Consider the following 18,564-nt stretch of genomic DNA (forward strand, 5'->3'; position numbering starts at 1 on the left):
GAGAGTTTATGGTAATTTCAAAGTAAATCAAATATCTGACACCGAAGAGAAACAACCTCCATAAATCACTGGGAATCTTGATCTTGATTATCAGAATATAACAAAGACTATGCCTCTTTTTCAATGCAAAAAAGAAAAAAAAAAAAACACAAATTGTTGACTAAAATATTTAGAAATTTTAAAAAATCAAACATGAGGATATAATTTGGAAACATAAAAGACTAACATTTGTTGCGTCAAATTCTTCTTTCTAGCTAATTTATCTCCCTTATCACCCCTTAAAAACCTCCATTCCAATCCATTCTCAAAGGCCTTCAATTACTCTACAGTGCCTACAAATAAAATACCTTATTTGGATTTCCAGAACTTCACAATAATAGAGTCGCTTACGTCTCCAGCCTCCCTTTTTCACCTTGCCATATTCTAGAACATAAGTTTCCTGAAACCAGGGTCAATGGCATCCAGCAAGTGATGTTCAATGATCGCTTCCAAATGGCTATTTCTCCTACAGCGTTGGGTCTATGTCTGTTTCAAGGTGGTGAATGTGTGGATGTGTGTGTACACACAGTATCTTCCTACACAGTTTTAGAAAATCAAGCCAGTGGGGGTAGTTCTTACTAGTTTTCAACTCTCACTGACAGCTGACTTTGAAATTATGTTACATAAATTAGACTTACATGCAGTGAATCAATGGGCATACTGACCCTAAAACTGATTAAATTTTCTCCATGTTATAGACCTAATATTCCACATAAAATGTTTGACCTAACGTAAGATAGGAACTTTGATGCATTCATAAAGAACAAACAACTATCATTCAAATCTTGTCACTCTAAGAGGGGAGAGGAAGGCTAGAAGCAGACATCCTACCTCTTAAAGCAGATTGTTCATATGGTGCTAAAGAAACCACTCAGGCTAAGACCTTGATATTTAGACACAGGTTATCCACTGCCTTAAAGTAGGTAAGGAGGCAGCGTAGTGGGGCAGTAACACAGATGCAGGTGTTACTGGAGCAATCTGGATAAGAACACTGGTTCCATCTATTGGCTCTGTACTATTGTGTAAGTCACTTAAATTCTCTGAACCTCAAATGTCATTGTCTGCAAATCTGAATAATTACACATATCACACAGAGCTATTACAAGGATTACATAACATATGGGTCCAGTGCAGGCATATATATCCTTCTTCTCCTCCTCATAATAACAATATATTTTATGAACACAGGGGAAGGGAAGGAAAAATAAAATAAAAACAGAGAAGGAGGCAAACCATAAGAGATTCTTAAATATAGAGAACTGAGGGTTGATGGAGGGGTATGGAGGGAGGGATGAGCTAAATGGGTGATGGGCATTAAGGAGGGCATGTGTTGGGTTGAGCCCTGGGTGATATATGTAAGTGATGAATCACTAAATTCTACTCCTGAAACCAATATTACACTATAGGTTAACTAACTTGAAGTTAAAAAAAAGGAAAAAAACAATAAAGAATATTTTATTGCACATTTACTAGAAGAAACTGAAATACAGACAGGTCAGTATATTGCTCAAGGTCCCACAGCTATGAGATAATGAGATAAGATAGCTGTCCAAGGCCTTACATGTGGCATGTGTCTCATAAATGGTAACTATTATTTATTTTAATTTTTAAAATTTTTATTTATTTTTGAGAGAGAGAGAGAGAGAGAGAGAGAGAGAGACAGAGTGCGAGCAGCGGAGGAACAGAGAGAGGAAGACAGAATCCAAAGCAGGCTCCAGGCTCCGGGGTGTCAGCACAGAGCCCGACACAGGGTCGAACCCATGAACCATGAGTTCATGACCTGAGCCAAAATCAGACGCCCAACTGACCAAGCCACCCAGGTGCCCCATAAATGCTATTATTTTCACTACCACTACCTCTGTTTCTTCTATGACAGCCATTGTTGTTCTTCTATTATTTAGGATGACAACACAGTATTTTGAAGGAGGGATCCCCATCCCTCATGTTCACTGTTGGATGGTTGCCCTAAGTTTAAGCTTTGCTCAATAAAGGATGACCTACATCATAACTGAGAAGCAGTGTTTCATTTGTCTAAACAAAGGAAAACATACAAATGTATTTGGCTCTACTCTGAATATGTTTAAAACACAAAATTAAAGGTGTCAATTTCTTTTCTGCAATAATTATTTTCACTAAAATAAATAAGCTCTAAGTAAATAAGACACTGACATGCATTCATAATGAATGCATAGCAACAAAAGAAACTTTAATTACTACATCCCGGCTTCCAAGGCAGATTAAAAAAAAATCTTTCTCCGGCCTTTTTGTCTCTAGCACTGGCCAAGAGCAATGTCTTGAGGAAGTCTTTCTTCATTTCCAAAATGACTCTGACAACATAAAACAAACCCAGATGGCTTGTGAAACTGAAGTCTTTGCAAAGAGCACCTGGTCTATCAATCCCTCAATAGTGGTACCATTTATTTTAAACAACCTTTTCAGCCATTTACCCAATGGTTTTATAATCGTTGCCATCTTCATACGTGTTTGGGCTATTCTGTTATTATAAAGGAGCACTGTATTGTGCCTTCAAAAATCCAAGGCTTACCGATGCACCGAGAGCCATCTGTTGAGGTTACATATCCACGTGGACAAACGCAAAAATAGCTTCCCACGGTGTTGGAACATTCGCCAGTCACACATATCCCAGGAATGACGCTGCACTCATCGATGTCTAATCAAGGGAAGGAGGAGAAGATGATTGAGAAAGGCCTCCATTAAATAGCTTTTACAAGGGATTTTTTTTTTTAAAGAGTATCAGAGTACTCATGGTTGATTAGGTCAGATCATATAACCCTGAATATATTCTTGTTTCAGACCCTGAAGAATTTCTCACACACATCTATGGGAACTGAGATGAAAGCAAACTCCCATGGCAGTAAAACAACGCCAACTAAAGCAAAACTCTATATCCTTTTCTCCCCCCCAAATGCAACTTAAATTGAAAATAAGTAAAAATGTCAATGTTTTAGTTTCCATTCTACATCAATTAGGAATTATCCTACTATGGTTTTTAAAAAACACATACGGGATTACATTTTAAAATGTGGAATAACTAAATACATTTAAGAATTTATAGCTAATTTTCACACTAATTATTTGAGCCAACAGAGGCAGCACAAATTTTTTTTTTTTCTATTTGGCTTCAGGATATGTTTTCGTACTTCCATTTGAATATGGGTATATTTGACATTCTGGGAATTAACTTTAAATCTAAAATAATACAGAAACATGGCAGAGGGCAAAGTTGGGAGGCTTTGGGAGGTGTCCAGTTTTCCTATTGTACCTCCCTGCACTTACCCGTTCAGCTTACTCAATGCTGGGACTAGTCTATCCCCTTACACGTTAATCAAAGGTCTTTCTTTTAAGCTTTCACTAAAGCAGAAAACCTGGCCATTTACATAAGCCTTAATCTATTTTTCTTCTAGTTCAGTAAGCAGAGAAAGGTCGAAAGTCAAACAAAACTACAATTAGGTACACTGGGAGCTAATTGCTAATACATTTACAAGGAAATGAGCAACTGTAAGGGAAACCCAGTAGTTGGCCATCTTCTTTAAAGCACAAAGACCAATGAATACAGGGAAAAGTCATAAACATGGATGATTACTGACCAGCAAACCTGAGCTTTTAGATTCTTTTGTTTTTTTTTTTAATTTGCATATATATTTTTTAATGTATCAAAACAGGAAAAAATTATATTCTTGTAAATACAACGAAAGAAATTTTAAACCCCACAATTTTCAGAAATGGTTGGCAATCTCTTTTTTGAATTCCTCTATTAATCTAATCATTCTTTTTTTCCCCATTTAGTCTGACAAGTTACTCTTGACTACAAGCTGCGTCATGAAATAACTATAAGCCTGTGTGTCTTCTTGGAATGTTCTCATAAAAAAATTTATCAGATTCAGACATTCCCTGAAATAATATCTTCATTTGAGGTTTAGCAGTTAGCCACTGAAGGCACAGTGGTACAAATCAAAATTGACCAATTCCCTAAGAGAGAGCAGAATTCTAACATGAATTGACTTCATGAGAAGCAAATACATAATGTGGTGCTGTTACCATCAGATTTAATCCAACAAAATGAAACCATGTGTGCAAAATTAGGACCTATTGCATCTTATACTGCTATCTAAGTGCAGTGCTCCTTAATAAAACTGAACGTGGATTCAGAACAGAAAGGAGGCTAGAAATTTACACTTTAATCACCAATTACATTGATCAATCACTCCAGGATAAGGAACACTATAAAAGAGAACAGAACACAGTAAAGTAGGAAGCAGCACAAAGGTGAAACACCACAAGTTGCCTTCTGATCCTTTAAAGTCATACCAACAGTCAAGGCACTTATGAAGACCAGGATTGATCTAAATTCTTAAAAATTAGAAACCTTAAGTCCTTCATTTAAGCATTAACTCTTATTTCTAGGCATTTCCTTTCATAATAAAGAGCTTCTTTGTGCTCTATTTCCAAATACCCTCCTTAACAACAAAGAGTAGAAAACTAAAAGATGTTTGACATTTTTCTTTTTCGTTAAAAAATCTGGAACAGAGAGGAACACATGGAGTGATATTAAATTTGTGGTTTTGTGTTAAATATTTTATTGTACAAAAACTCCATGTTTCAAAATTCTTAGAATTAACTACAAACCTTAAAAAAGTTAGCTTCCAAGTAATTGTATGTAAAAGGCTCTCGCTCAAGTATTTAGGAATCCTATATGAAAAATAGGAATTTATTTCATTTTTGGGTAGACTCCCTACCCTAATTTTTAAAATTCAGTGCTTTATTTTTAACTGACCAAAACACTCTGCATTTCAATGCAGTCATGCCCAATATTTATTCATCAATTAATATTTAAATTTATCATTAATGTTTATGGTAAGAAGGATGTGTGCAAATATAAAGTATACACTGCATGGTGAGATATAAATAAGTGTGTCTAAGGGTGAGGAGTGTATTCACAGCAAAAGGCAAAGTCTTAATAAAAGGAGTTGGTTTCATTCATCCTCTGCATATCTGATGTGCCTCCACCCACATTCCCTTGAAATATTTTTTAAAGTTTATTTATCAGTTTGGAGGCTTTTGTGGGCAGATATCAGAAAAACTGGTCTAAATGGACATAAAGGAAATATTTAACAGCTTACGTATTTGGATGTCCATAGGCATGGACGTCAGGATTGGTTTAAGCCAAGGTCTGTTGCTCAGTTTCTCTGAGATGTGTTCAACTATGCAATCCTCTGTGCTTTGACTTGATTCTTAGACTGCCTTCCTTGATGGGAGCAAAAAGGCTGTAGCAGTTCTAGGCTAGACCTTTGACTAGGACATCTAGTTAGAAGAGAGGGTGTCTCTTCCCAGGGCTTTCTCTTAGGAGAGAGAAAACGTTTTCCCACGAGCACCTGCAAATCTTCTCTTTTGTCCTAATGTTTGATCTATATTCCTTTAGCCAGGAGAATATGCTGATTGGCAAAGGGCTGGAGTCCTGAACCAATTACTGTGGCAAGTAGAATGCAGTCAGTTTTAGACTAATAAAGAACAACAAGAATAGAAACCAGCATGGGTGAGTATATCTGAAAATATAGCACAGTTGGAGCATGGAAAGTATACCAGAATGGGTAGGAAGTTGACAGAAGTGAAGTTTAGCTAGTTAGTCATACTATGAACCCTGGAGAGTCCTCCCAAGGACTTTGACTTTTATTCTGAGATGATTTATGGTGTCTATGAAGAAGTTTAAATTAAGTAAAAACATTATGTAAGCAAATCAATATTTTAGAAAGGTAATTCTTGTGTTTAATGTAGACAATGAATAGTCCAGTGATCAGTGATGACAGCATGGAAGAGGCCTTATGATGAGGAAGAGAATACATATTCATGAGACACGAGGAAGGAGAAATCAACAGGATTTTTGCAACAGGATTGTAAACTTCTAGCTTGATTAGCGAGGGAGACAATGGTAGTGCTATTAACAGAGAATGGGACATGGAGGAACATTTTGAGGTTAAGCCAGGTTTTGGCTTTTTTGAACTTGAGATTTTTATGAGAAATGGGCAGCAATTCCAACTACATAGCTACAAAATTGAAACTTATATATAAGGGGTAAAGATGTACATTTGTTATTTATCACCAACTCAATGGACTGTATTTGAAGTTGTAACCATAAATGAGAAGTCCAAAGAAGATACATGAATGAAAAGAGTTGAATCTAAGGAGGGAACTTCTGAGAACCACCACCATATAAAAAAAGAAAGCCAAAGGAAGCAAAGTCAGCATAGGAGACTGGGAAGGAAAAATGAAGGAGAGAAGAGGGAGAGTATGAGGAATGGAGGTGAGCAACAACACTGTCAAAAGGAGAGGGTTGTTGGGTGTGCCATGGAAGGACTGGAAAGAGCTTGGAAATTTGAAGAAGTTGAATATAGATTTTTTTTTTAAAGAGAATTAGATCTAAGCAAAACCATCTGATAGATTTGACTGCCAAACCACAGAACCTCATATTTGTCAACCAACATTTACAACATTTACTGTAAATCTTACTCTAAGCAGAATATAATGAATAATTTGATAAGCAGTGCTAAGTGTGATCTCATATCACTGAATTCTAAGAACAATGCCCTAGAGATTCTGTCAATCCCAATACGGACATCATATGATAAAGCAGTCCTTGTAACAATTATGTTACAGAGAACTTAGAACAAACAAAACAAGACATTTTGTTTTAAACAAGTGTTTGTATTTTATTTCCATCAATGCCAAGGAACTACATGTATTTGGTCTAGTCTGCATACTTTTCTTTTTGGTATAGGAAAAAAAATGTATTTCCATTTTACATTGAACCATGAATATGCTATTTAAGTTTATGACTAAATTTTAAGTGCAACAAATGGCTACCTCCTTCAAGCCTTTATGAGGACAACAGTCATTATCAAAATGGCAAAATAAGCTGTAATGGAAAATTAACGTTTGCTTTCCCCTTTTCAGATTTTGAAAGTATGGTGTGTATTACTTGTACTCAGAATTCCACTGATTATTCATAAACAGATTTACTGAAATATAATATTATATGGTAGTACAATTCACCCACTTACAGTGAAAAATTAAATGGTTTTTAGTTCATCTACAGGGTTGTACAACCACCACTACAACTTATTTTTAGAACATGTTCATTACCCCAGAAGTACTTCCATCCCAGCACTCTCCTGACCTGCCTCTATGCTTCAAAGAGTAAGTAACCTAACTAAAAAATCCACAACTAATAACAACTCATCCGTCTCTATAGGGTTGCCTGTTCTAGACATTCCATATAAATGGAATCATAAAATATATGGTTTTTCGTGACTGGCATCTTTCACTTAGCATGTTTTCAATGTTTCTCAATGTTGCGGCATATATTTGTACCTTATTCCTTCTAATTGCTGAATAATATTCCATTGTATGGATATATCACATTTTATTCATTCATTCCTCAGTTGGTGGATATTTAAGCTGTTTCCATCTTTTTGGCTGTTGTGGATAAAGCTGCTATGAACACTTGGGTACTAGTTTTATGTGGACATATGCTCTAATTTAACTTGGGTATACATCTAGCCTGGGTATCACAGCCTGAGCTGAAATCAAGAGTCGGATGTCCAACTAATGGAGCTACCCAGGCGCCCCACAATTTTACTTTTGATGGGGTTTAAAGAGTACACTTAACACGATGAGTACTGAACAATGTACAGAAGTGCTGAATCACTAAAGAGTACACCTGAAGCTAATATAAAACTGTATGTTAACTATACTGGAATTAAAATTAAAAACTTAATAAAAAGAGATTTTTACTTTTGGTAAAAATATCTGCCAATGTTGATAAACACAGGGCTAAGGTAAGAACAGGGCAGGGACAGTAGAGATAATAACATGATCCAGGCTGCAGTTAATGAGGGGGGACTAGGAAAGGAAATAATAAATGAAAGAAAGGTCCTGAAAGTCAAAGCAAGAATAAGAGAAAGGGATGGTAAGATTTCATTATTGAACTTATATTAACAAAATTAATAAAATCAAGGAAAAATATTTTGGGGGAAGTTGATGGTTTCATCACTAACATTTTGAGCTAATAATATCTAGAAAGTAGCTGAAAATCCAAGGTAGATCTTTATAAAGGGACCAGCAGCTAGAGATAAACACAGATGAAACCATCAGTGTGAAGTGAGTGAAGAAAATAAAGAAAAGAGAGATCACCAGGATTACTGAAAAGTGATGTAAATTTTATTTATTCATTTTTAAAAAAATTTTTTTTTCAACGTTTTTTATTTATTTTTGGGAGAGAAACAGAGCATGAACGGGGGAGGGGCAGAGAGAGAGGGAGACACAGCATCGGAAACAGGCTCCAGGCTCCGAGCCATCAGCCCAGAGCCTGACGCAGGGCTCGAACTCACGGACCGCGAGATCGTGACCTGGCTGAAGTCGGACACTTAAGCGACTGCGCCACCCAGGCGCCCCTATTTATTCATTTTTTTAACAATTTATATATTAAAGAGGTCAAATGTGACAGGCAGGACAGTAACTCTACCAATGAAGTCAGAGTCCTAATCCTGGGAACCTATGAATATGTTAGTTCATATGACAAGGGAGAATCAAGATTGCTAATCAACTCATCTTGAGATGAGGAGATAGTCTTGGATTATCTGGTCCTGGGTCCAATATAATCAAGAGTTCTTATAAGTGGGAGATGAGGTAGAAATGTCAGATCCGGAGAGAGATTTGAAGATGCTACACCATTAACTTTGAAGACGGAAGGGGGCCACAAGCCAGTAATGAAGGACGTTTCTAGAAATCAGGTAAGTAAAGAAAATGAATTCTCCCCTAGACACTGCAGAAGGTATAGGCTGTCCTGCTGATACCTTGACTTCAGCCTAGTGAGACCCATTCTGGACATGTGATTTCCAAAACGGTAAAAAAATAACTCTGTGTTCACTAAGTTTTTGGTAATATGTTATAGCAAAATTAGGAAACTAAGACATCAAGGAATAATATTTAAGAAGGAAAAGGGTAACCAAGAATGATAAATGCTACGAAGGATTCATGACAACAAAGGCAATTTTACAAAGGGGTAAGAAATAATTGGTGGGGTGGTAGTGAGATTGCTGCTACAGACTATGCTTTTAGGAAACTTCACAGTGAACAAAGTCAGAAAGAATATAGTGACAGGAGACTAAAGAGAAAGTGGACAGAGGTTTGATGTAGATGGCCTTGAATATAGATAAGACAAAGAGTCAGGAAAGAGAAGAGACACAAGTTAGAAACTGAGCCAATTAACATCAAGAGTCAGGAGTCTTAGAAAGGTGATGGAATAAAGTACAGAGCTGGAACATTCTGCTCTGGAAAGATGGGAAGACACTTCATCAAAGGCAGGGAATATAGAAAATGGGGTTGTAGTAAGAGAATCTGAGGTTGAATAAGTTCATGTCAAATAGCTTCAGTCTTTTAGGTAAAATAAAGGACAGATGTTACAAAACTTTAACGTACACACACACACACACACACACACACACACACACACACACACACAAAATGACCTGGAAGGCTTACTAAACATGCAGATTGTGACTTCCAGTCAAGATGCTCTGGTACTCCCCTCTGCTCCAATCACATAACAGTGATAGATGACATATAAAAATAAAAAATAAAAATATAACAAGAGACCCAGCTGGTTGCAAAACACGAGATAAACGTTTCCTTGGACACAAACAGAATTTCACAGCAGTGAGCAGAGCTGAAACCTGGGGTCTGCTGGACTCCCTTCTCCAGAAGCTGGCGCTGGTAGCTGAGAGATCAGAGTTATACCTGATGTCAATGTGGTGTGACCAATACTATGAGCAGTGCAACGAGCAGCGCAGGATGAAAGGGAAACACAGAAGAGAAATGGGTCAGGACAGACTTCCACAGGACAGTCATAGCACCAAAACATGTCAGAAAACAGGCCCCCACCAGGCTACGAAGATGAAGTGGAGTACTGTCTTCCAGGCAGAGGGAAGAGCATACCCAAAAGGTGAGGCAAGAAGGGCATGATTTATTTGAGGAAGTAAATGTTAGTGGACTGAATCAAAGAGTGCATAGAAAGAAAGGAAGCTAGAGAGGAAAGCAGAGGATGGTCATGCAGGAATTTTATCAAGAAGTTGGGGGACTCAAACACAGGAGGGACATGGCCAACCATGGACTTTGGAAAGATCACTGTGCCTACAATGTGGACAAAGGACCACGGTGGGACAAGTAGGAGATAGGGAGATCCCAAAGAAAGGTGCCTCAGTAATCCAAGAGATAATGGGGAAGAAAGGACAGTCATGTCAGGAAAGGGAGGAGTCAAGAGCGGCCCCAGCTGCAGGAGTGCAATGAGGTATATGGGAAGCACTGGTAAGGTACACACCCACAGGCTGGGTCCGGAGGTGCTACAGACAATATCTGCGCATGCTTCGGCTGACATAACTGTGGGGTGGTGTAGAGGCCTACTGGAGGCTGTACACGAAGGAAGGAGATACAGGAGACAGACACAGGCACTCCAGTGATGGGGGCTGGGGGCAGGCAACCACATGTAGATGATTTTTTTCTGCAGGAATACCAGGCAAGCTACGGAGTAGGAAAAGCCTACCTGGTAATCTTGATGAAATGAGTTTCACGTGACTGCACAGACGGCAGAGGGTTCTAGAATAAGTCAGAATAGAGCCTAACTGTAGATAATTCCCAAGTCTGATGTGGAAAAGAAAGAAAAGAGAGGGCAGTAGCTCAAAATGAAGATAGAAAGGGAAAAATATCTTTTTAGGATGATGGAAAATACCCCAATCCACTGTATATCCACTGTACAGGGATGCTGTCTATCATTTACTATCAATATGCTTGTGGTACCTCAGCATTTCACTATAGTACTATTATATATTCTTTCTTGGTCCCTCTTTCCTCTTGTTATTAATCTTAAGGAAGTACATTTAAAATAGTCTCTGTGCGTTAACCTTAATGAGCACTAAAGGGACTTTTTAATTAACTGCTTTGTTTTTGTTTTTGTTTTTTGTTTTTTGTTTTTTTGTTTTTTGTTTTTGGTCTGGGGGCATCTAGATGGCTCAGTTGGTTAAACGTCTGATTCTTGATTTCAGCTCAGGTCATGATCTCACGGTTCATGGGATTGAGTCCCACGTCAGGCTCTGTGCTGACAGCACACAGCCTGCTTGGGATTCCCTCTCTCCCTCTCTCTCTGACCCTCCTCCATGCACATCCTCTCTCTCTCTCTCTCTCTCTCTCCCCCGCTCAAAATAAATAAACTTTTTTTAAAAAGTTCTTTTGTCTCTTTAGGCAGAATAATGACATTATTTAAAAAGACCACTTCTATAGCCACGTAACAAATGGTTCTCTTTTGGCTTGAAATCAATACTGCATCTTTCTAAACACTCATTTGGAGTAACTGATGCATGAAGTAACAGCAGCAAGAGGCACTTGCATTACTGGGCTTTTTAAGATTAAAACAACAGTTGGAAAGCTACTTCTATTTCAAAAGACATAAAAGTCACTGAATACCCAGGCAAACAATAGGAGCTTACATTTTTGGTCTGCATCCCCCAATGGTATTTCTTGGGAAGCGGAGATATTTACCAGAATGGGTTTTCCTTTCCTTTCCTTTCTCTGTCTCTTTTTCCAATTTACACAGGGTGGAAACATCATGTTACTCTTTTAAACAAGTAAGATGAAATCCTCTACAAGTTCTGAAACAATGAAGACTTAAATTGAGGATGCTGAGCTTCTAGAGGAGAATATTTTTAACAACTGAGTGGTGAGCTGGTAAAACTATGTCCTCCAGAAGGTTTCTTTCTTCCCATCCTTTCTGCCCTCCACAACTGCCTTAAACATTTAAATACAGGGAAATTAAATTGAAAGCCTCCTTTAATGTTGGGTAAAACCTACAATTTGAACAACAAAAAAGTCAGGAAATTCCAAAGTTAAATTTGCTATAACCATTTGGACTTGGCCAAAATGCAAGAATTTAATATTTTCTGTTCCCTTTTTTTTTCTTGTTAAGCATTAGGACATTGAGATGTAATTATAAAACCCTCAGGATCTCAAGATGTATTTTGGCTTAATACAGTAAAACCCTTGATTTAAGAAAATTTTATCAGGGGAGGAATTAAGATGGTGGGGCAGCAGGGAGACCCTTAGTTTATCTCCTCCCTGAAACACAGCTTGACCAGCACCAAACCATTTTTGCACACCTAGGAAATTAATCTGAGGATTAACACAACAATCTGCATAACTTGAGAGAAAAGCTGAAGAGGGTAAGAAGCTGTTTTTGTGGAGAGAGGACAGAGGAGAGGGGGAAAAAGAACCGCAGAGGGGAGACAGCAGTGCACTGGGAAAGTGCAGAAAATACATTCCCCCAAAAGGAATTGGAGAGAAAAAGAGACAAAGAGTAAAAACACTCGCAAGTGATTGAACAAGAAATCTGTTCCCCAAAACCACTGATAGGAAGAAAAGAGAGGGTTTCATTACCATCAGGATCGTACAAACAGTGGAGTGCAGAGTCTGAAGTTCTGGAAGCTCAGTGCCTGGAGGTGCTCTGCTGAGGAAGTAGGGCGGGGAGCAGGCAGTGGGGTCTGAGGGGTCCATGTGATACATGGAGAGAAGTGGTTCCCCTGCTTGAAATGCATTTGGTAGAGGCCATATGGCCTCCTCACAGGCAAAGGTACCAGCAGACCCCACAGAGCAGGCAAATTTGCTGCAATTGGGAAAAGGCACCAGAGTGCAGTAAAACCTGGCACCAGCTGTGTGCTGTCCTTTGCCCCAGTCTCTGAACCTCTACCACTGCAGGATCACACAAACATTTTCTAGGGCAAGGTGGTACCTGGCCATTGCTAAGTGAGATCTTCACCCCAAGAGTCGGTGTGAATCCAAGCTGCAGAATCTCTGAAGTGTGGGGTTTTAAAACACAACCCCATATGAGATAAAACTCATCTATATGCAGCTTACAAGAGACCCATTATAGACCTAAAGACACCTGCAGATTGAAAGTAAGAGGATGGAGAATGATCTATTATGCTAATGGCTGTCAAAAGATAGCTGGAGTAGCTATACTTATATCAGATAAACTAGATTTTAAAATAAAGACTGTAACAAGAGATGAAGAAGGGCATTCTATCATAATTAAGGGGTCTATCCACCAAAAACTATTTATACTCTCAATATGGAAGCACCCAAATATATAAATCAATTAATCACCAACATAAAGAACTCATTGATAATAATACCATAATAGTAGGGGACTTCAACACCCCACTTTCAGCAATGGACAGACCATCTAAGCAGAAAATCACAAGGAAACAATGGCTTTGAATGACACAATGGACTGGGTGGGCTTAACAGATATATGCAGAACATTACATCCTAAAGCAGCAGCACACACATTCTTCTCTAGTACACATGAAACATCATCCAGAACAGATCACATACTGGAAACAAATCAGCCTTCAACAAGCACAAAAAGATTGATTATATCTTGGATATTTTCAGACCACAATGCTGTGAAACTTGAAATCAACCACAAGAAAAATTTTGGAAAGACCATGAATACATGGAGATTAAAGAACATCCTACTAAAGAATGAATGGGTTGACTGAGAAATTAAAGAGGAAAATAAAAAGTACATGGAAGCCAATGAAAATGAGAACATGACAGCCCCTAACCTCTGGGATTCAGCAAAGGCAGTCATAAGAGGGAAGTATATAGCAATCCAGCCATTTCTAAAGAAGAAAGAAAGGTCTCAAATATACAACCTAACTTTATACCTAAAAGAGCTGGAAAAAGAACAGCAAACAAGGCCCAAAAAAGGCGGAATAAGGGAAATAATAAAGATTAGAGCAGAAATCATTGATATAAAATAAAAAATAAAAAACAAAAAACCAAGAAAAACACAGTAGAACAGATCAATGAAACCACGAGCTGGTTCTTTGAAAGAATTAACAAAATTGATAAATCCCTACCCAGTTTGATCAAAAAGAAAAAAGAAAGGACCCAAATAAATAAAATCACAAATGAAAGAGATCACAACCAACAATGCAGAAATACAAACAACGATAAGAGAATATTAGGAGCAATTATATGCCAATAAATTGGGCACCTGGAAGAAATGGGTAAATTCCAAAAACATATCAACTACCAAAACTGAAACACAAAAAAATGGAAAAGTTGAACAGACCCATAACCAGTAAGGCAACCCAACTGGTAATAAAAAATTTCCCAACAAAAAAGAGTCCAGGGCCATCTGTCTTTGCACGGGAATTCTATCAAACATTTAAAGAAGAGTTAGCACCAATTACGTTGAAGCTGTTGCAAAAAAATAGAAATGTAAGGAAAACTTCCAAACTCATTGTATGAAGCCAGCATTACCTTGATTCCAAAACCAGATGAAGACCCCACTAAAAAGGAGAACTACAGCCCAATTCCCCTGATGAACATAGATACAAAAATTCTTGACAATATATAAACAAACTGGATCCAACAATACATTCAAAGAATTATTCACCACAATCGAGCAGGATATATTCCTGGGATGCAAGGCTGGTTCAATATCTGCAAATCAATCAATGTGATACATCACATTAATAAAAGAAGGGCTAAGAACCACATGGTTTTCTCAATAGATGCAAACAAAGCAGTTGACAAAATACAGCATCCTTTCTTGATAAAAACTCTCAAGAAAGTAGGCACAGAAGGATCATACCTCAAGATCATAAAAGCCATATATAAAAGACCCACTGCTAATATCATCCTCAATGGAGAAAAACTAAGAGCTTTCCCCCTAAGGTCAGGAACATGACAGGGACATCCACCCTCACCACTGTTATTCAACAAAGTGTTGGAAATCCTAGCCTCAGCAATCAGACAACACAAAGAAATAAAAGGCATCCCAAGTGACAAGGAGGAAGTCAAACTTTCACTCTTCGCAGATGACATGATAGTCTACATGGAAAACCCAAAAGATTACACTAAAAAAACTGCGAGAACTGATCCATGAATTCAGCGAAGTCATAGGATATAAAATCCATGCACAGAAATCGGTTGCATTTCTACACACCAAAGCAGCAGTGGGAGAAATCAAGGAATTGATCCCAATTGCACCAAAAACCATAAAATACCTAGGAATAAACCTAACCAAAGAGGTGAAAAATCTATACATTGAAAACTGTAGAAACCTTATGAAAGAAATTGAAAAAGACACGAAAAACATTCCATGCTCATGGATTGGAAGAACAAATATCGTTTAAATGTCGATACCACCCAAAGCAATCTAAATATTCAATGCAATCCATATCAAAATAACACCAGCATTCTTCACAGAGCTAGAACAAATAATCCTAAAATTTGTATGGAACCAGAAAAGACCCTGAAGAGACACAGCAATCCTGAAAAAGAAAACCAAAGATGGAGGCATCTCAATTCCCAACTTCAAGCTGTACTACAAAGCTACAATCATCAAGAAAGTATGGAACTGGCACTAAAACAGACACATAGATCAAGGGAAGAAAAGAGAGAAGCCAGAAACGGACCTAAAAATGTACAGCCAATTAATCTTTGTCAAAGCAGGAAAGAACATCTAACGGAAAAAAGACATCTTCCCCAAATGGTGGTGGGAAAACTGGACAGCGACATGCAGAAGAAGGAACCTGGACCACTTTCTTACACCATACACAAGAATAAACTCAAAATGGATGAAAGACCTCAATGTAACAGGAAGCCATCAAAATCCTTAAGGAGGAAACAGGCAACAACCTTTTTGACCTCAGCCACAGCAACTTCTAACTTGACATGTCTCTGGAGGTAAGGGAAACAAAAGTAAAAATGAACTATTGGACCTCATCAAGATAAAAAGCTTGTGCACAGCAAAGGAAACAATCCGCACAACTAAAAGGCAACTGACAGAATGGGAGAAGATATTTGCAAATGACATATCAGATAAAGGTTAAGTATCCAAAATCTATAAAGAACTTATCAAAATCAACACCCAAAACCAAATAATCCAGTGAAGAAACGGGCAAAAGACATGAATGGACACTTTTCCGGAGAAGACATCCAGATGGCCAACCGACACATGAAAATTGCTCAGTATCACTCAGCATCAGAGAAATACAAATCCAAACCACAATGAGATACCACCTCACACCTGTCAGAATGACTAACATTAACAACTCCGGCAACAACAGATGTTAGCGAGGATGCAGAGAAAGAGGAACAGTGAATGCCACTGGTGCAGCCACTCTGGAAAGTAGTGTGGAGGTTCCTCAAAAAATTAAAAATCGAACTATCCTACGACCCAGCAATTGCACTACTAAAATATTTATCCAAAGGATACAAAATTGCTGGTTCAAAGGGGCACAGGCACCCCAATGTTTTTAGCAGCACTATCAACAATAGCCAAGGTATGGAAAGAGCCCAAATGTCCACTGACCAATGAATGGATAAAGAAGATGTGGTATATATATATACATTGGAATACTACTCAGTGATCAGAAAGAATGAAGTCTTGCCATTTGCAACAACGTGGATGGAACTAGTGTGTGTTCTGCTAAGCGAAATAAGTCAGAGAAACACAAATTTCATATGATTTCACTCATGTGGAATGTAAGACTCAAAACAGATAAACATAAGGGAACGGAAGCAAAGATAATATAAAAACAGAGAGGGAGACAAACCATAAGAGACTCTTAAACACAGAGAACAAACTGAGGGTTACTAGCGGGGTGTTGGGTAGGGGGATACGCTAAATGGGCAAGGGGCCTGTCAAAACAATGGAATACTATGTGGCAATGAGAAAGAATGAAATATGGCCTTTTGTAGCAACGTGGATGGAACTGGAGAGTGTTATGCTAAGTGAAATAAGTCATACAGAGAAAGACAGATACCATATGTTTTCACTCTTATGTGGATCCTGAGAAATTTAACAGAAGACCATGGGGGAGGGGAAGAAAAAAAAAATAAACAGGTTAGAGAGGGAGAGAGCCAAAGCATAAGAGACTTAAAAACTGAGAACTGAGGGTTGATGGGGGGTGGGAGGGAGGGGAGGGTGGGTGATGGGTATTGAGAAGGGCACCTTTTGGGATGAGCACTGGGTGTTGTATGGAAACCAATTTGACTATAAATTTCATATTTAAAAAATGGGGAAGGGCATAAAGAAGACACTTGTTGGGATGAGCACTTATATGTAAGTGATGAATCACTAAATTCTATTACTGAAATCATTACTACACTATATGTTAACTAACTTGGATTTAAATCAAAAATAAAAACATCTTGTGATGCCTGTGTGGCTCAGTGTGTTGAGTGACAGGCTTTGGCTCAGGTCATGATCTTGCAGTTTGGGAGTTTGACCCCCCCCTCCCCCCCCCCCCCCCCCCCCAGTTAAGCTCTGTGCTGACAACTCAGAGCCTGAAGCCTGCTTCGGATTCTGGGTCTCCCTCTCTCTCTGCCCCTCCCCCACTCATACTTGTCTCTCTCAAAAATAAATAAACAATAAAAAAATTTTAAACATCTTGATTTTTTAATACTCTAATGATGCATCCAGTTATTTAGTCTGTATGTTCCGAATAAATGGCATGAACTGAAAAAAGAAATCTGTCCTACATTCCATGGCAGAATTATCATATAAATGCTCGTTAAATCTCTTTTTTTTATAGTCTGCATTTTATACTTTTCACTTCAGGGAGGAAAATTTTTCCCTTATTCCCTTCTACATTCGTTGGCTGGCCTAATAATTGACATAAGACAGATTTAATAAGTGAAAAACTCATTTCTTACATAAGGGAATCCACAGAAATATGAGACTCAAAGAACTGACCAAAGCAGGCAGATTTTTATACCTTTTAAACAAAGGAACATTATTTGTGAAGGTTTGACAAAGGAGTTTGGGCTTGGAGTAGCAAATTAATGAAGAAGTAACAAAGTTTCTTTATACAGCTTCCTGGCCCTGAAACCTCTATCTGGTGTTAATGATGATGTCCACCCTCCAGGTGGAAGGGGAATTTATTTCCTGCTTTCAAAGGTATAAAGGGAGGGTGAAGTGTCCTTCTTGCACTGCTGTTTCTTAAGTAATTTCAATTCAAAAGAGCCAATCTGCCAAAATGGTATTTCGGGGAGGTGGTTTGCCCTGAATCCCATCATTATCATATAAAGAAACAAACTCAACCAAAGTGGTATGCCCAGGTACTAAGACACATACTATGTACAATTCTTATAAAGAAAAGCTAATCTTATCATTGGTACAGTTGTATTTTCTTGCGTTTGGTTGAATTCCTTATTCACCTGACAGGTTACGTTCATATACATTCAGTTTACTTTCAATAAGTAACTACAAACACACTCGACTATACAGACGTATCTGTATAGAGGCACAAATGGGGGTGTAGGTGTGGATGTGTGAATAGTGAGGAGTCCCTCCTAAGACTCAGCCTCCAAGGGCCTCATGAACTGCTCAGGAGGGTGGTGGGGTTGCATAAATATAACAAGACATTCACTAGCATTCTCTAC

General features: G+C 38.1%; 1 protein-coding gene across 2 annotated transcripts in view; it reads right to left on the reverse strand.

The window, feature by feature from the left end:
- Nucleotides 1-18,564, reverse strand: part of FBN2 (fibrillin 2) — a 257,700-nt gene that overhangs the window by 129,580 nt on the left and 109,556 nt on the right. For both annotated transcript variants that reach the window (XM_047859972.1, XM_047859981.1), the window contains one exon: nt 2,585-2,710. In XM_047859972.1, the coding sequence (XP_047715928.1) occupies nt 2,585-2,710 (126 nt within the window). The remainder of the gene's footprint in view (nt 1-2,584; nt 2,711-18,564) is intronic.

This window comes from Prionailurus viverrinus, chromosome A1, assembly GCF_022837055.1.
Source record: "Prionailurus viverrinus isolate Anna chromosome A1, UM_Priviv_1.0, whole genome shotgun sequence".
In the NCBI taxonomy this organism is placed as follows: domain Eukaryota; kingdom Metazoa; phylum Chordata; class Mammalia; order Carnivora; family Felidae; genus Prionailurus; species Prionailurus viverrinus.